This window comes from Gobius niger (assembly GCF_951799975.1).
Source record: "Gobius niger genome assembly, chromosome: 1".
NCBI lineage: Eukaryota > Metazoa > Chordata > Actinopteri > Gobiiformes > Gobiidae > Gobius > Gobius niger.
In genome coordinates, this window is record NC_136852.1 from 76428199 (window position 1) to 76442366 (window position 14168).

General features: G+C 54.7%; 1 protein-coding gene across 1 annotated transcript in view; it reads right to left on the minus strand.

Annotated features, from left to right (window-relative positions):
- Window positions 1-421: 421 nt before the first annotated feature.
- Window positions 422-14168, minus strand: part of ascc2 (activating signal cointegrator 1 complex subunit 2) — a 31113-nt gene continuing 17366 nt past the window's right edge. The window contains exons 13-19 of the mRNA XM_079564865.1: window positions 8231-8417; window positions 6892-7079; window positions 5756-5875; window positions 4121-4336; window positions 3957-4050; window positions 1279-1367; window positions 422-612 (exon numbers count right to left, since the gene is read on the minus strand). Coding sequence (XP_079420991.1) covers window positions 441-612; window positions 1279-1367; window positions 3957-4050; window positions 4121-4336; window positions 5756-5875; window positions 6892-7079; window positions 8231-8417 — 1066 coding nt within the window. The 3' untranslated portion in view covers window positions 422-440. The remainder of the gene's footprint in view (window positions 613-1278; window positions 1368-3956; window positions 4051-4120; window positions 4337-5755; window positions 5876-6891; window positions 7080-8230; window positions 8418-14168) is intronic.

A 14168-nucleotide genomic window follows, 5' to 3' on the forward strand; every position in this document is an offset into this window, starting at 1 on the left:
TATTTGACCTTTCAGTGACTGTGGCGGTTAGCGCAGTTGTTTTTAGGGTTTCTGGTTTTCACAGTAACAGTTAGAAATCATTGATGAAAACACAAACTTTTGGAGCTTTAACTTTAGATACAAGTTAGCGTAGCCAACTTCAGCGTGTCAAACACTGTCGCTACAGTCCATTGTCTCGAACGTTTTCCTTAAACTTCTGTAAAGTCCATGAAGCGCTGATGAGGTTTCCACCAGTCAGTGAACACACTAAAAATGTTTCATATCATGAACGTCGTTTCTGTTCGACCGTATTAAAACTCCAAACAAGCAAATCAACCTTTGAAAGCTGCACATAATGAGATACACCACTTATGACCAATAAAGGTGTTTTTATTATCCAAACACTGTTGTACATGTTGTGGGACATGTGTTTCTGTCATTTCGGGATCTGCCCTTGTTCTTCATATCGGGATCATGCCCTTGTTCTTCTTGCGGTCGGCCAGGGACCGTCGGTTGTGATTGGCTCCTCGGCTTTTGTTGGACTCTTTCCTCCGTCGGTCCAGGAACGTCTCCTGACTTTGGCCCTGACCTTTGGGCTGTCCCACCACGTTACGAGGAGGCTCCGGTCTAAACCTGCAGAACAACATTTAAACCCAATCATTAAAAAGCATGAAATCAGCTGAGCCAGTGTCGAGTTCACTTAAGGCTGTAATGGTATTTAACCACCAGATGGCGCCAATACAATGTCACCGACCAACAGTCTCTTTTCCCTCATGTGTCAGTCTCTTTACCCTCATGTGTCAGTCTCTTTTCCCTCGTGTGTCAGTCTCTTTTCCCTCGTGTGTCAGTCTCTTATCCCTCATGTGTCAGTCTCTTTTCCCTCGTGTGTCAGTCTCTTTTCCCTCGTGTGTCAGTCTCTTATCCCTCATGTGTCAGTCTCTTTCCCCTTATGTGTCAGTCTCTTTTCCCTCGTGTGTCAGTCTCTTTCCCCTTATGTGTCAGTCTCTTTACCCTCATGTGTCAGTCTCTTATCCCTCATGTGTCAGTCTCTTTACCCTCATGTGTGTCAGTCTCTTTTCCCTCGTGTGTCAGTCTCTTTACCCTCATGTGTCAGTCTCTTTTCCCTCATGTGTCAGTCTCTTTTCCCTCGTGTTTCAGTCTCTTTTCCCTCGTGTGTCAGTCTCTTTTCCCTCATGTGTCAGTCTCTTTTCCCTCGTGTGTCAGTCTCTTTTCCCTCATGTGTCAGTCTCTTTCACCTTATGTGTCAGTCTCTTTTCCCTCATGTGTCAGTCCCTTTACCCTCTCCGCTGCTGCATGGCCGCCCGTCTCGCCTCCGCTCTCTCCCGCAGCAGCGCCGGGTCCTGAACAAACTGGTCACGATGGTGATTCTGAAACAGAAGAACTCGTTTTAATCTGACGATAAAAAAGAAGAGTCGACATTTTTATTTTTATTCCATCCATTTTCTTCCGTTTTATCCGAGGCCGGGTCAGGGTTTTTATTCCAGCGATTTTTAAATGAGATTTACAGAAATTAAATGTTTAGTTAAATATGAGCCTCCTGACTGAGGGACTCAGGAAGGGCATCAGGTCAGAAATACTTTATTCCCGGAGTTTATTGAACTTTTAGCAGATGTAGTCACTCAACCTGCTGGTGCTTCGGACACCGGGCTCTGACCGACTTTCGGCTCGGCTTTTGAGCTCACGCTGGGGTGATTTTTTTTCTTTTTTCTTTTTTTTGTGATGATAGTAACGCCTGTAAAAGTGCCAAAACAGTTGTTCTGTTTCATAAAATAAACGTTTGGAACAATAAATAAATTCAGATAAAAAAATAAATAAAAAAACATCTGCAGCCGCATATCCCCCCAGCTCAGCCGTCACGTGTTGGAGTTCACCCCGGTGGACGAGAGGGTCACGTCCCTACGCCTTCGGGTCGGGGACAGGTCTCTCACCGTTGTCTCGGCCTACGGGCCCAACATCGGTGCAGAGTACCCGGCCTTCTTGGAGTCCCTGGGAGGGGTACTAGATAGTGCTCCGACTGGGGACTCCATTGTTCTGCTGGGGGACTTCAACGCCCACGTGGGTAACGACAGTGAGACCTGGGAGGGAGTGATTGGGAGGAACGGCCTCCCCGATCTGAACCCGAGTGGTGTTCTGTTATTGGACTTCTGTGCTAGTCACGGTTTGTCCATAACGAACACCATGTTCGGGCACAAGGGTGTCCATAAGTGCACGTGGCACCAGGACACCCTAGGCAGGAGGTCGATGATCGACTTTGTAGTTGTGTCGTCTGACCTCCGGCCGCGTGTCTCGGACACTCGGGTGAAGAGAGGGGCGGAGCTGTCAACCGATCACCACCTGGTGGTGAGCTGGATCCGCTGGCAGGGGAGGAAGCCGGTCAGACCTGGCAGGCCCAAGCGTGTTGTGAGGGTCTGCTGGGAACGTCCTGTGGGGGGTGCTCCGGGAGTATGGGGTCCGGGGCCCGCTGCTAAGGGCTGTCCGTTCCCTGTATGAGCAGCAGGAGCTTGGTTCGTTGCCGGCAGTAAGTCAGACCTGTTCCCGGTGCGTGTTGGTCTCCTCAGGGCTGCCCTTTGTCACTGGTTCTGTTCATTACTTTTATGGACAGAATTTCTAGGCGCAGCCAGGGGCCGGAGGGCGTCCGGTTTGGGAGCCTCAGGATCTCATCTCTGCTGTTTGCAGATGATGTTGTTCTGATGGCTTCAACGAACCAGGACCTTCAGCTGCTCTGGGGCGGTTTGCAGCCGAGTGTGTAGCGGCCGGGATGAGGATCAGCACCTCCAAATCCGAGGCCATGGTTCTCCACCGGAAAAAGGTGGTTTCCCCTCTTCAGGTCGGTGGGGAGTCCTTACCTCAAGTGGAGGAGTTCAAGTATCTCAGGTCTTGTTCTCAGTGAGGGACGGATGGAGCGTGAGATCGATAGACGGATCGGTGCGGCGTCAGCAGTGATGCGGTCGCTGTATCTTGTACAGCACTTTGGTCGACAATGGTTGTTTTTAAATGTGCTTTATAAATAAAATTGACATTGTATCGGTCTGTCGTGGTGAAGAGGGAGCTGAGTCGGGGCAAAGCTCTCGATTTACCGATCGATCTACGTTCCCGCCCTCACCTATGGTCATGAGATTTGGGTCATGACCGAAAGGACAAGATCGCGAATACAAGCGGCCGAAATGAGTTTCCTTCGCAGGGTGGCTGGGCGCACCCTCCGAGATCGGGTGAGGAGCTCAGCTACCCGGGAGGAGCTCGGAGTAGAGTCGCTGCTCCTTCACGTCGAAAGGAGCCAGCTGAGGTGGCTCGGGCATCTGTTCCGGATGCCTCCTGGTCGCCTCCCGCGGGAGGTGTTCCAGGCATGTCCTAGTGGGACAAGGCCTCGTGGAAGACCCAGGACACGCTGGTGGGACTATGTCTCCGAGCTGGCCTGGTGTGGCCTCGGGGTCCCCCCAGAACAGCTGGAGGAGGTGTGTGTGGACCGGGAAGTTTGGGCATCTCTGCTGAGACTGCTGCCCCCGCGACCCGGCCCCGGATAAAGCGGAAGAAAATGGATGGATGGATGGATGGATAGTGACTATATAGTGACTGTTTAGTGCGGGCCTATGTAGGGAATGAGGGTTAGGGACTAGGCTGGACATTCGGACACAGCCTTTGTTAAGTGTAACTAACACTTAATGAATCAGTGAAGTGAACGATTCATTATGGGAGCGGCGTTAACTCTTAACTAAGTCTTTGTCACACTTAAATAATAATGAATTAAGTGTTAATTCATTATTATTTAAGGCTGAATAAGGGGTGACCAAAGTCTCCCTCACTTTCGGTTCCGGAGATTTCTGCCTTTTATCAGCCGATATCCGATACGGTAAAATACCCAAATATCGGCCCTTGTCGATCCGTCCCAATAAAAACATTTACATGTGACATTAAAAACTCTGTCATGAAAACATGTGTGATGTTCTGGAGTTCTTCACCTGTGCCGCTCGCTCCTCTCCCGCCTCTTCCTCACTCTCCTCCTCCTCCTCTGCTCTCTGTCCCTGCCGGAGGATCTGAGGGACGGTGAAGGGCCTGCAGGAGACACAGGTTCATCTGATCCATCTGTGAGGAGGTTTCTTCACTTCACTTTAGGGGAACTCACCTCCACCTGAGCAGACTGTCCTGGTCCCGGTCGTTGGCTCCCACCTGGTTTATGTCGTAGGTGTCGTCGTACTCGTCCTCGTAGTCCCCCCCGTCCCCCCCGTCCCCAGGCTCCACCGGGATCTCGTCCACCACCGTCTCGTACGACAGGTACCGTGACTTCTGATCCGCGATGTGCTGCTTATCGTTCAGCAGCTCGCGGGCGCTCTCCCCTTTCCTGCACGAGACTCTGACTTTACATCTGGCCTGGTAGTCGCTCTCCGGACAATTCACACAAAACAACATGAACAGACCAAACACTGTCTGACATTAGATACTGAAACCTTTCCATATACTTCACAAATACACTTAAAACACCTCAATGAAACCTTTCCATATACTTCACAAATACACTTAAAACACCTCAATGAAACCTTTCCATATACTTCACAAATACACTTAAAACACTTCAATGAAACCTTTCCACATACTTCACAAATACACTTAAAACACTTCAATGAAACCTTTCCATATACTTCACAAATACACTTAAAACACTTCAATGAAACCTTTCCATATACTTCACAAATACACTTAAAACACTTCAATGAAACCTTTCCATATACTTCACAAATACACTTAAAACACTTCAATGATCCAGATATTGGTATTGATCGCTTCATGTCCTGATGAGCCGTCTGGAGCTGCTCGGTTCTGGAGGAGAACCCAGCGTGGCTTCAGTAAGTCCTCCTTCTCTGTAACCGCACTGATGCTGCCTTCAGGAGCTCTGGTAAACATGAGCCTTTCAGTTGTGGAAACTGCGAGTTCATTGTGTTCAAGTGCTTTTGTGTTGTAGCAAAGTGAAACATTTAAAAAAAACTACAAATAAATCCACATGAGGAAGTCGTCGACAAACCTCTGAACTGCTGTTACTTTGTATCTGCTCGGGAAAAACAGATTAGATTCTTTTTCAGAGGATGAGAAGTGGAAAAGGAGACGTCCTTAAAATGACCGGAGGCTAAAAAGCTAAATGCAAAGTGTTCATAACAATGAGATTAAAGGTCAAAGGTTTCCTCATCTCAGGAACTCGATCATTAGCAGAGGAAAACACCAGATGAGGTTAGGGTTAGGGTCATGTGCGATTTCCTGCAGCACGAGTCAGTGGGACTCAGGGAGATTACTGCATGGATTTAACAAAATGTCTCAGTAACGAGGAGAAGGATTTGTGGAAATGCTAACACTTCAGTCTTATTTAAATGTAAATGTAAATGTTCAAATGTTTACATCCATGGTCACATTTAGAATCAGTTTGTAACATCAACGACGACAGGTGGAAATAACCTGATATAAAGTCATTATGGGAGTACCATAAAAAGCATGTACAGAGTGGACCTGCCTCTAAGAAAGCCTAGCTCTGCCCTGGGAGACGTCTGTGAGGAAGAAAGGGCAAAAAGTCTCTGAAAACCCCAATAGCAAGACTTCCCTCAGCCTGACTGAACCCTTCCCTCTGCCTGACTGAACCCTTCCCTCAGCCTGACTGAACCCTTCCCTCAGCCTGACTGAACCCTTCCCTCAGCCTGACTGAACCCTTCCCTCAGCCTGACTGAACCCTTCCCTCAGCCTGACGTCTCTGCAGTGACCTTCGTGACCTTCGTACCTTCTGCCCTTCCAGACGCGGGTCATGTCCACCTGGTCTCTTCGAAACACGTCGAACTCGTCATCATCGAACACATTGGACCTGTGGCTCAGGAGCTCGGCCGGTTCTTCTTTAGGAGCTCTGCAAACATGATGAAAACAAGGCATTATGGGGCAGAACTATCCTCTCAGTGGGTCACGCTGAACTGACACCTTCTCGTGTTTTACAGAGGGGACCACACTCCAATCATCAAAGTCTGAGAGTTCTACTTCTACTTTTTGTTTCTGTTTAAAGTTCCAGAGCAAACAGAGCAAACATCTTTATCTTAGTCTCCTGCTGAAATAACAACTGATAAAAGGCCAACTATTTTACAATAAATGCAACTATTTCCCCAGTCAGTTGGGAACGGAAAACAATCAGCTGCTTAAAAAAGGTCCCATTAGAGTCTATAGCAGCGGTGCCCAAAGTGGGGCCCGCGGTCCACAATTCTGTTGGCCCGCCAGAGGGTGACCTACTTTTGCACTGCGTGTGGTTAATACTAACTCTCCTCATTCTCAATGGTAAATTTGGATGCAGTACACTTTTTTGCCACCAGCGTCCAATTGGGGGCGCTGTTTCTCTCCTCTTGCAAAGTTAAGTTAAAACTCTGTTGTGGTGTCTTGGTATTTATCACTCAGAGAGCGTTTCAGCATCAACTTTCCCATTTTTCCAACTTTTATTGCAAAGGTTGTTGACATCAACAACAGTATATGTTAAAAAATGACTTATAAAAGAATTGATGCTGAACTGACACTTTCAAAATGATCTAATGTTGCATTTTCTTTGAGTTAACAAATGAATGAGGTAAAGCCACTGTAGGTGCTGTAGATACAGGTGTTTTATTTTTACATTTTGCACTTTATTGCTACAATTGTTGATTTTGTTATATTAAAACAAATGTTTTAATATAGCATGTTCTTTGTGTAGATAGAATCAAATGCAAATGTATAGGCTATCGAAAAATTAAATAAAGTAACTATTATTATATGCATTTATATGTGTTTCACGCTTGACATCGCCGTATTTGGCCCGCGATCCACAGGCACTTTTTCATTTTGGCCCTCGGACACAAAAGGTTTGGGCACCCTGGTCTTTAGTAAAGTGTTTTCATCAGTTACCTGGGCAGGGTGCGGTCCAGGGCGCTCAGAGACGGGCTCAGACGCTCCTCTAAGATGTTGTTGATCACTAACTCAGAGTTGTAGTCGTATTCCTCCAGACACGCCAACAAGAAGCCTTCACCCAGATCAGGCAGAAGGTCCCGGACAGAGGAGAGGAGAGAGTCCAGCTCCGCACTGCTCAGACACACCTGAGAACACAAACACATCAGCGGTCAGTAATATCTTTACTTTAACTCAGACACACCTGAGAACACAAACGCATCAGCGGTCAGTAATATCTTTACTTTAACTCTGCTCAGACACACCTGAGAACACAAACGCATCAGCGGTCAGTAATATCTTTACTTTAACTCTGCTCAGACACACCTGAGAACACAAACGCATCAGCGGTCAGTAATATCTTTACTTTAACTCTGCTCAGACACATCTGAGAACACAAACGCATCAGCGGTCAGTAATATCTTTACTTTAACTCAGACACACCTGAGAACACAAACGCATCAGCGGTCAGTAATATCTTTACTTTAACTCAGACACATCTGAGAACACAAACACATCAGCGGTCAGTAATATCTTTACTTTAACTCAGACACACCTGAGAACACAAACGCATCAGCGGTCAGTAATATCTTTACTTTAACTCTGCTCAGACACACCTGAGAACACAAACGCATCAGCGGTCAGTAATATCTTTACTTTAACTCAGACACATCTGAGAACACAAACACATCAGCGGTCAGTAATATCTTTACTTTAACTCAGACACACCTGAGAACACAAATGCATCAGCGGTCAGTAATATCTTTACTTTAACTCAGACACACCTGAGAACACAAACGCATCAGCGGTCAGTAATATCTTTACTTTAACTCAGACACACCTGAGAACACAAACGCATCAGCGGTCAGTAATATCTTTACTTTAACTCTGACACATCTGAGAACACAAACGCATCAGCGGTCAGTAATATCTTTACTTTAACTCAGACACACCTGAGAACACAAACGCATCAGCGGTCAGTAATATCTTTACTTTAACTCTGCTCTGACACACCTGAGAACACAAACGCATCAGCGGTCAGTAATATCTTTACTTTAACTCTGACACATCTGAGAACACAAACGCATCAGCGGTCAGTAATATCTTTACTTTAACTCAGACACATCTGAGAACACAAACGCATCAGCGGTCAGTAATATCTTTACTTTAACTCAGACACACCTGAGAACACAAACACATCAGCGGTCAGTAATATCTTTACTTTAACTCAGACACACCTGAGAACACAAACGCATCAGCGGTCAGTAATATCTTTACTTTAGCTCGACTGCTCACTTACCGTTTTCGTTCGAGCTCCGTCACAGGGATCCGGGGCTTCACTGGCAGAGCTGAGAGCTGCTTCAGGCTGGGACTTGTTCCACTGTTTGACTTCATACTTTGGGAGTGGAGGCCCCGGTCTCCTCGGCCCGGCTCCGTCCACAGCGCTCTGCACGCCCTGCAGCAGGTACGACGTCCTCGTCTCGTCTCTGGACACTTCTGTTTAGGAAAACTTTGGAGAAGAGTAAAAACCTGCCCTCCCCCTGGGTCACATCATGCTACGTCAATGATACTCAGCTCCACCTGCGCACTGATCTCACCTCCACACCCGCTTCTCCACCGGCCCTCGCTTCTCTACCGGCCCTCGCTTCTCCACCAGCCCTCGCTTCTCTACCCGCCCTCGCTTCTCTACCGGCCCTCGCTTCTCCACCGGCCCTCGCTTCTCTACCAGCCCTCGCTTCTCCACCAGCCCTCGCTTCTCCACCAGCCCTCGCTTCTCCACCAGCCCTCGCTTCTCTACCGGCCCTCGCTTCTCTCCACCGGCCCTCGCTTCTCCACCGGCCCTCGCTTCTCTACCGGCCCTCGCTTCTCCACCAGCCCTCGCTTCTCCACCAGCCCTCGCTTCTCCACCAGCCCTCGCTTCTCCACCAGCCCTCGCTTCTCCACCAGCCCTCGCTTCTCTACCAGCCCTCGCTTCTCTCCACCGGCCCTCGCTTCTCCACCTGCCCTCGCTTCTCCACCAGCCCTCGCTTCTCTACCGGCCCTCGCTTCTCCACCAGCCCTCGCTTCTCTACCGGCCCTCGCTTCTCTACCGGCCCTCGCTTCTCCACCGGCCCTCGCTTCTCCACCAGCCCTCGCTTCTCTACCGGCCCTCGCTTCTCTCCACCGGCCCTCGCTTCTCCACCAGCCCTCGCTTCTCCACCGGCCCTCGCTTCTCTACCGGCCCTCGCTTCTCTACCAGCCCTCGCTTCTCCACCGGCCCTCGCTTCTCTACCAGCCCTCGCTTCTCTACCAGCCCTCGCTTCTCTACCGGCCCTCGCTTCTCCACCAGCCCTCGCTTCTCTACCGGCCCTCGCTTCTCTACCGGCCCTCGCTTCTCCACCAGCCCTCGCTTCTCTACCGGCCCTCGCTTCTCTACCAGCCCTCGCTTCTCCACCGGCCCTCGCTTCTCCACCAGCCCTCGCTTCTCTACCGGCCCTCGCTTCTCTACCAGCCCTCGCTTCTCTACCGGCCCTCGCTTCTCTACCCGCCCTCGCTTCTCCACCAGCCCTCGCTTCTCTACCAGCCCTCGCTTCTCCACCAGCCCTCGCTTCTCCACCTGCCCTCGCTTCTCCACCGGCCCTCGCTTCTCTACCAGCCCTCGCTTCTCTACCAGCCCTCGCTTCTCTACCGGCCCTCGCTTCTCTACCAGCCCTCGCTTCTCTACCAGCCCTCGCTTCTCTACCGGCCCTCGCTTCTCTACCAGCCCTCGCTTCTCCACCTGCCCTCGCTTCTCTACCAGCCCTCGCTTCTCTACCAGCCCTCGCTTCTCTACCGGCCCTCGCTTCTCTACCAGCCCTCGCTTCTCTACCAGCCCTCGCTTCTCTACCAGCCCTCGCTTCTCCACCAGCCCTCGCTTCTCCACCGGCCCTCGCTTCTCTACCAGCCCTCGCTTCTCTACCAGCCCTCGCTTCTCCACCTGCCCTCGCTTCTCCACCAGCCCTCGCTTCTCCACCGGCCCTCGCTTCTCCACCGGCCCTCGCTTCTCCACCTGCCCTCGCTTCTCTACCAGCCCTCGCTTCTCCACCTGCCCTCGCTTCTCCACCAGCCCTCGCTTCTCCACCAGCCCTCGCTTCTCCACCAGCCCTCGCTTCTCCACCTGCCCTCGCTTCTCCACCAGCCCTCGCTTCTCCACCGGCCCTCGCTTCTCCACCGGCCCTCGCTTCTCCACCTGCCCTCGCTTCTCTACCGGCCCTCGCTTCTCCACCAGCCCTCGCTTCTCCACCAGCCCTCGCTTCTCCACCAGCCCTCGCTTCTCCTCCAGCCCTCGCTTCTCTACCGGCCCTCGCTTCTCTACCATCCCTCGCTTCTCTACCAGCCCTCGCTTCTCTACCAGCCCTCGCTTCTCTACCAGCCCTCGCTTCTCTACCAGCCCTCGCTTCTCCTCCAGCCCTCGCTTCTCTACCGGCCCTCGCTTCTCTACCATCCCTCGCTTCTCCACCTGCCCTCGCTTCTCCACCAGCCCTCGCTTCTCCACCGGCCCTCGCTTCTCCACCAGCCCTCGCTTCTCCACCGGCCCTCGCTTCTCTACCAGCCCTCGCTTCTCTACCGGCCCTCGCTTCTCCACCTGCCCTCGCTTCTCCACCGGCCCTCGCTTCTCTACCAGCCCTCGCTTCTCTACCAGCCCTCGCTTCTCCACCAGCCCTCGCTTCTCTACCAGCCCTCGCTTCTCTACCCGCCCTCGCTTCTCCACCAGCCCTCGCTTCTCTACCCGCCCTCGCTTCTCCACCAGCCCTCGCTTCTCCACCTGCCCTCGCTTCTCTACCGGCCCTCGCTTCTCTACCAGCCCTCGCTTCTCTACCAGCCCTCGCTTCTCCACCTGCCCTCGCTTCTCTACCAGCCCTCGCTTCTCCACCTGCCCTCGCTTCTCTACCAGCCCTCGCTTCTCCACCTGCCCTCGCTTCTCCACCAGCCCTCGCTTCTCTACCCGCCCTCGCTTCTCCACCAGCCCTCGCTTCTCTACCAGCCCTCGCTTCTCTACCAGCCCTCGCTTCTCCACCAGCCCTCGCTTCTCTACCAGCCCTCGCTTCTCTACCAGCCCTCGCTTCTCTACCAGCCCTCGCTTCTCCACCAGCCCTCGCTTCTCCACCTGCCCTCGCTTCTCCACCAGCCCTCGCTTCTCTACCAGCCCTCGCTTCTCTACCGGCCCTCGCTTCTCTACCAGCCCTCGCTTCTCCACCTGCCCTCGCTTCTCCACCAGCCCTCGCTTCTCTACCAGCCCTCGCTTCTCCACCAGCCCTCGCTTCTCTACCAGCCCTCGCTTCTCTACCCGCCCTCGCTTCTCCACCAGCCCTCGCTTCTCTACCCGCCCTCGCTTCTCCACCAGCCCTCGCTTCTCCACCGGCCCTCGCTTCTCCACCTGCCCTCGCTTCTCTACCAGCCCTCGCTTCTCCACCTGCCCTCGCTTCTCCACCAGCCCTCGCTTCTCCACCAGCCCTCGCTTCTCCTCCAGCCCTCGCTTCTCTACCGGCCCTCGCTTCTCTACCATCCCTCGCTTCTCTACCAGCCCTCGCTTCTCCACCGGCCCTCGCTTCTCCACCAGCCCTCGCTTCTCTACCAGCCCTCGCTTCTCCACCTGCCCTCGCTTCTCCACCAGCCCTCGCTTCTCCACCAGCCCTCGCTTCTCCTCCAGCCCTCGCTTCTCTACCGGCCCTCGCTTCTCTACCAGCCCTCGCTTCTCTACCAGCCCTCGCTTCTCCACCGGCCCTCGCTTCTCTACCAGCCCTCGCTTCTCTACCAGCCCTCGCTTCTCTACCATCCCTCGCTTCTCTACCAGCCCTCGCTTCTCCACCAGCCCTCGCTTCTCTACCGGCCCTCGCTTCTCTACCAGCCCTCGCTTCTCTACCAGCCCTCGCTTCTCTACCAGCCCTCGCTTCTCCACCGGCCCTCGCTTCTCTACCAGCCCTCGCTTCTCCACCAGCCCTCGCTTCTCTACCGGCCCTCGCTTCTCTACCAGCCCTCGCTTCTCCACCGGCCCTCGCTTCTCTACCGGCCCTCGCTTCTCTACCAGCCCTCGCTTCTCCACCGGCCCTCGCTTCTCCACCGGCCCTCGCTTCTCCACCGGCCCTCGCTTCTCTACCAGCCCTCGCTTCTCCACCGGCCCTCGCTTCTCTACCAGCCCTCGCTTCTCCACCGGCCCTCGCTTCTCTACCGGCCCTCGCTTCTCTACCAGCCCTCGCTTCTCCACCGGCCCTCGCTTCTCTACCAGCCCTCGCTTCTCTACCAGCCCTCGCTTCTCTACCAGCCCTCGCTTCTCTACCAGCCCTCGCTTCTCTACCGGCCCTCGCTTCTCTACCGGCCCTCGCTTCTCCACCGGCCCTCGCTTCTCCACCGGCCCTCGCTTCTCTACCGGCCCTCGCTTCTCCTCCAGCCCTCGCTTCTCTACCAGCCCTCGCTTCTCTACCAGCCCTCGCTTCTCTACCGGCCCTCGCTTCTCCACCAGCCCTCGCTTCTCTACCAGCCCTCGCTTCTCCACCGGCCCTCGCTTCTCTACCGGCCCTCGCTTCTCCACCAGCCCTCGCTTCTCCACCAGCCCTCGCTTCTCCACCGGCCCTCGCTTCTCCACCGGCCCTCGCTTCTCCACCGGCCCTCGCTTCTCCACCGGCCCTCGCTTCTCTACCAGCCCTCGCTTCTCCACCAGCCCTCGCTTCTCCACCGGCCCTCGCTTCTCCACCGGCCCTCGCTTCTCCACCGGCCCTCGCTTCTCTACCAGCCCTCGCTTCTCTACCGGCCCTCGCTTCTCCACCAGCCCTCGCTTCTCTACCAGCCCTCGCTTCTCCACCGGCCCTCGCTTCTCTACCGGCCCTCGCTTCTCCACCAGCCCTCGCTTCTCCACCGGCCCTCGCTTCTCCACCAGCCCTCGCTTCTCTACCAGCCCTCGCTTCTCCACCAGCCCTCGCTTCTCCACCAGCCCTCGCTTCTCCACCGGCCCTCGCTTCTCCACCGGCCCTCGCTTCTCCTCCAGCCCTCGCTTCTCCACCGGCCCTCGCTTCTCCACCAGCCCTCGCTTCTCTACCGGCCCTCGCTTCTCCACCAGCCCTCGCTTCTCCACCGGCCCTCGCTTCTCTACCATCCCTCGCTTCTCTACCGGCCCTCGCTTCTCCACCAGCCCTCGCTTCTCCACCGGCCCTCGCTTCTCCATCGGCCCTCGCTTCTCTACCAGCCCTCGCTTCTCCATCGGCCCTCGCTTCTCTACCCGCCCTCGCTTCTCCACCAGCCCTCGCTTCTCCACCGGCCCTCGCTTCTCCTCCAGCCCTCGCTTCTCCACCGGCCCTCGCTTCTCCACCAGCCCTCGCTTCTCTACCGGCCCTCGCTTCTCCACCGGCCCTCGCTTCTCTACCGGCCCTCGCTTCTCCACCGGCCCTCGCTTCTCCACCGGCCCTCGCTTCTCTACCGGCCCTCGCTTCTCCACCGGCCCTCGCTTCTCCACCGGCCCTCGCTTCTCTACCGGCCCTCGCTTCTCCACCGGCCCTCGCTTCTCCACCGGCCCTCGCTTCTCTACCGGCCCTCGCTTCTCTCCACCGGCCCTCGCTTCTCTACCGGCCCTCGCTTCTCCACCGGCCCTCGCTTCTCCACCGGCCCTCGCTTCTCTACCAGCCCTCGCTTCTCCTCCAGCCCTCGCTTCTCCTCCAGCCCTCGCTTCTCTACCCGCCCTCGCTTCTCCACCAGCCCTCGCTTCTCTACCCGCCCTCGCTTCTCTACCAGCCCTCGCTTCTCTACCAGCCCTCGCTTCTCCACCGGCCCTCGCTTCTCTACCGGCCCTCGCTTCTCTACCGGCCCTCGCTTCTCCACCGGCCCTCGCTTCTCTACCGGCCCTCGCTTCTCTACCGGCCCTCGCTTCTCCACCAGCCCTCGCTTCTCCACCGGCCCTCGCTTCTCTACCAGCCCTCGCTTCTCTACCGGCCCTCGCTTCTCCACCAGCCCTCGCTTCTCCACCGGCCCTCGCTTCTCTACCGGCCCTCGCTTCTCTACCAGCCCTCGCTTCTCCACCGGCCCTCGCTTCTCCACCGGCCCTCGCTTCTCTACCAGCCCTCGCTTCTCTTCCAGCCCTCGCTTCTCCACCAGCCCTCGCTTCTCTACCGGCCCTCGCTTCTCCACCAGCCCTCGCTTCTCCTCCAGCCCTCGCTTCTCCACCAGCCCTCGCTTCTCTACCAGCCCTCGCTTCTCTACCGGCCCTCGCTTCTCCACCAGCCCTCGCTTCT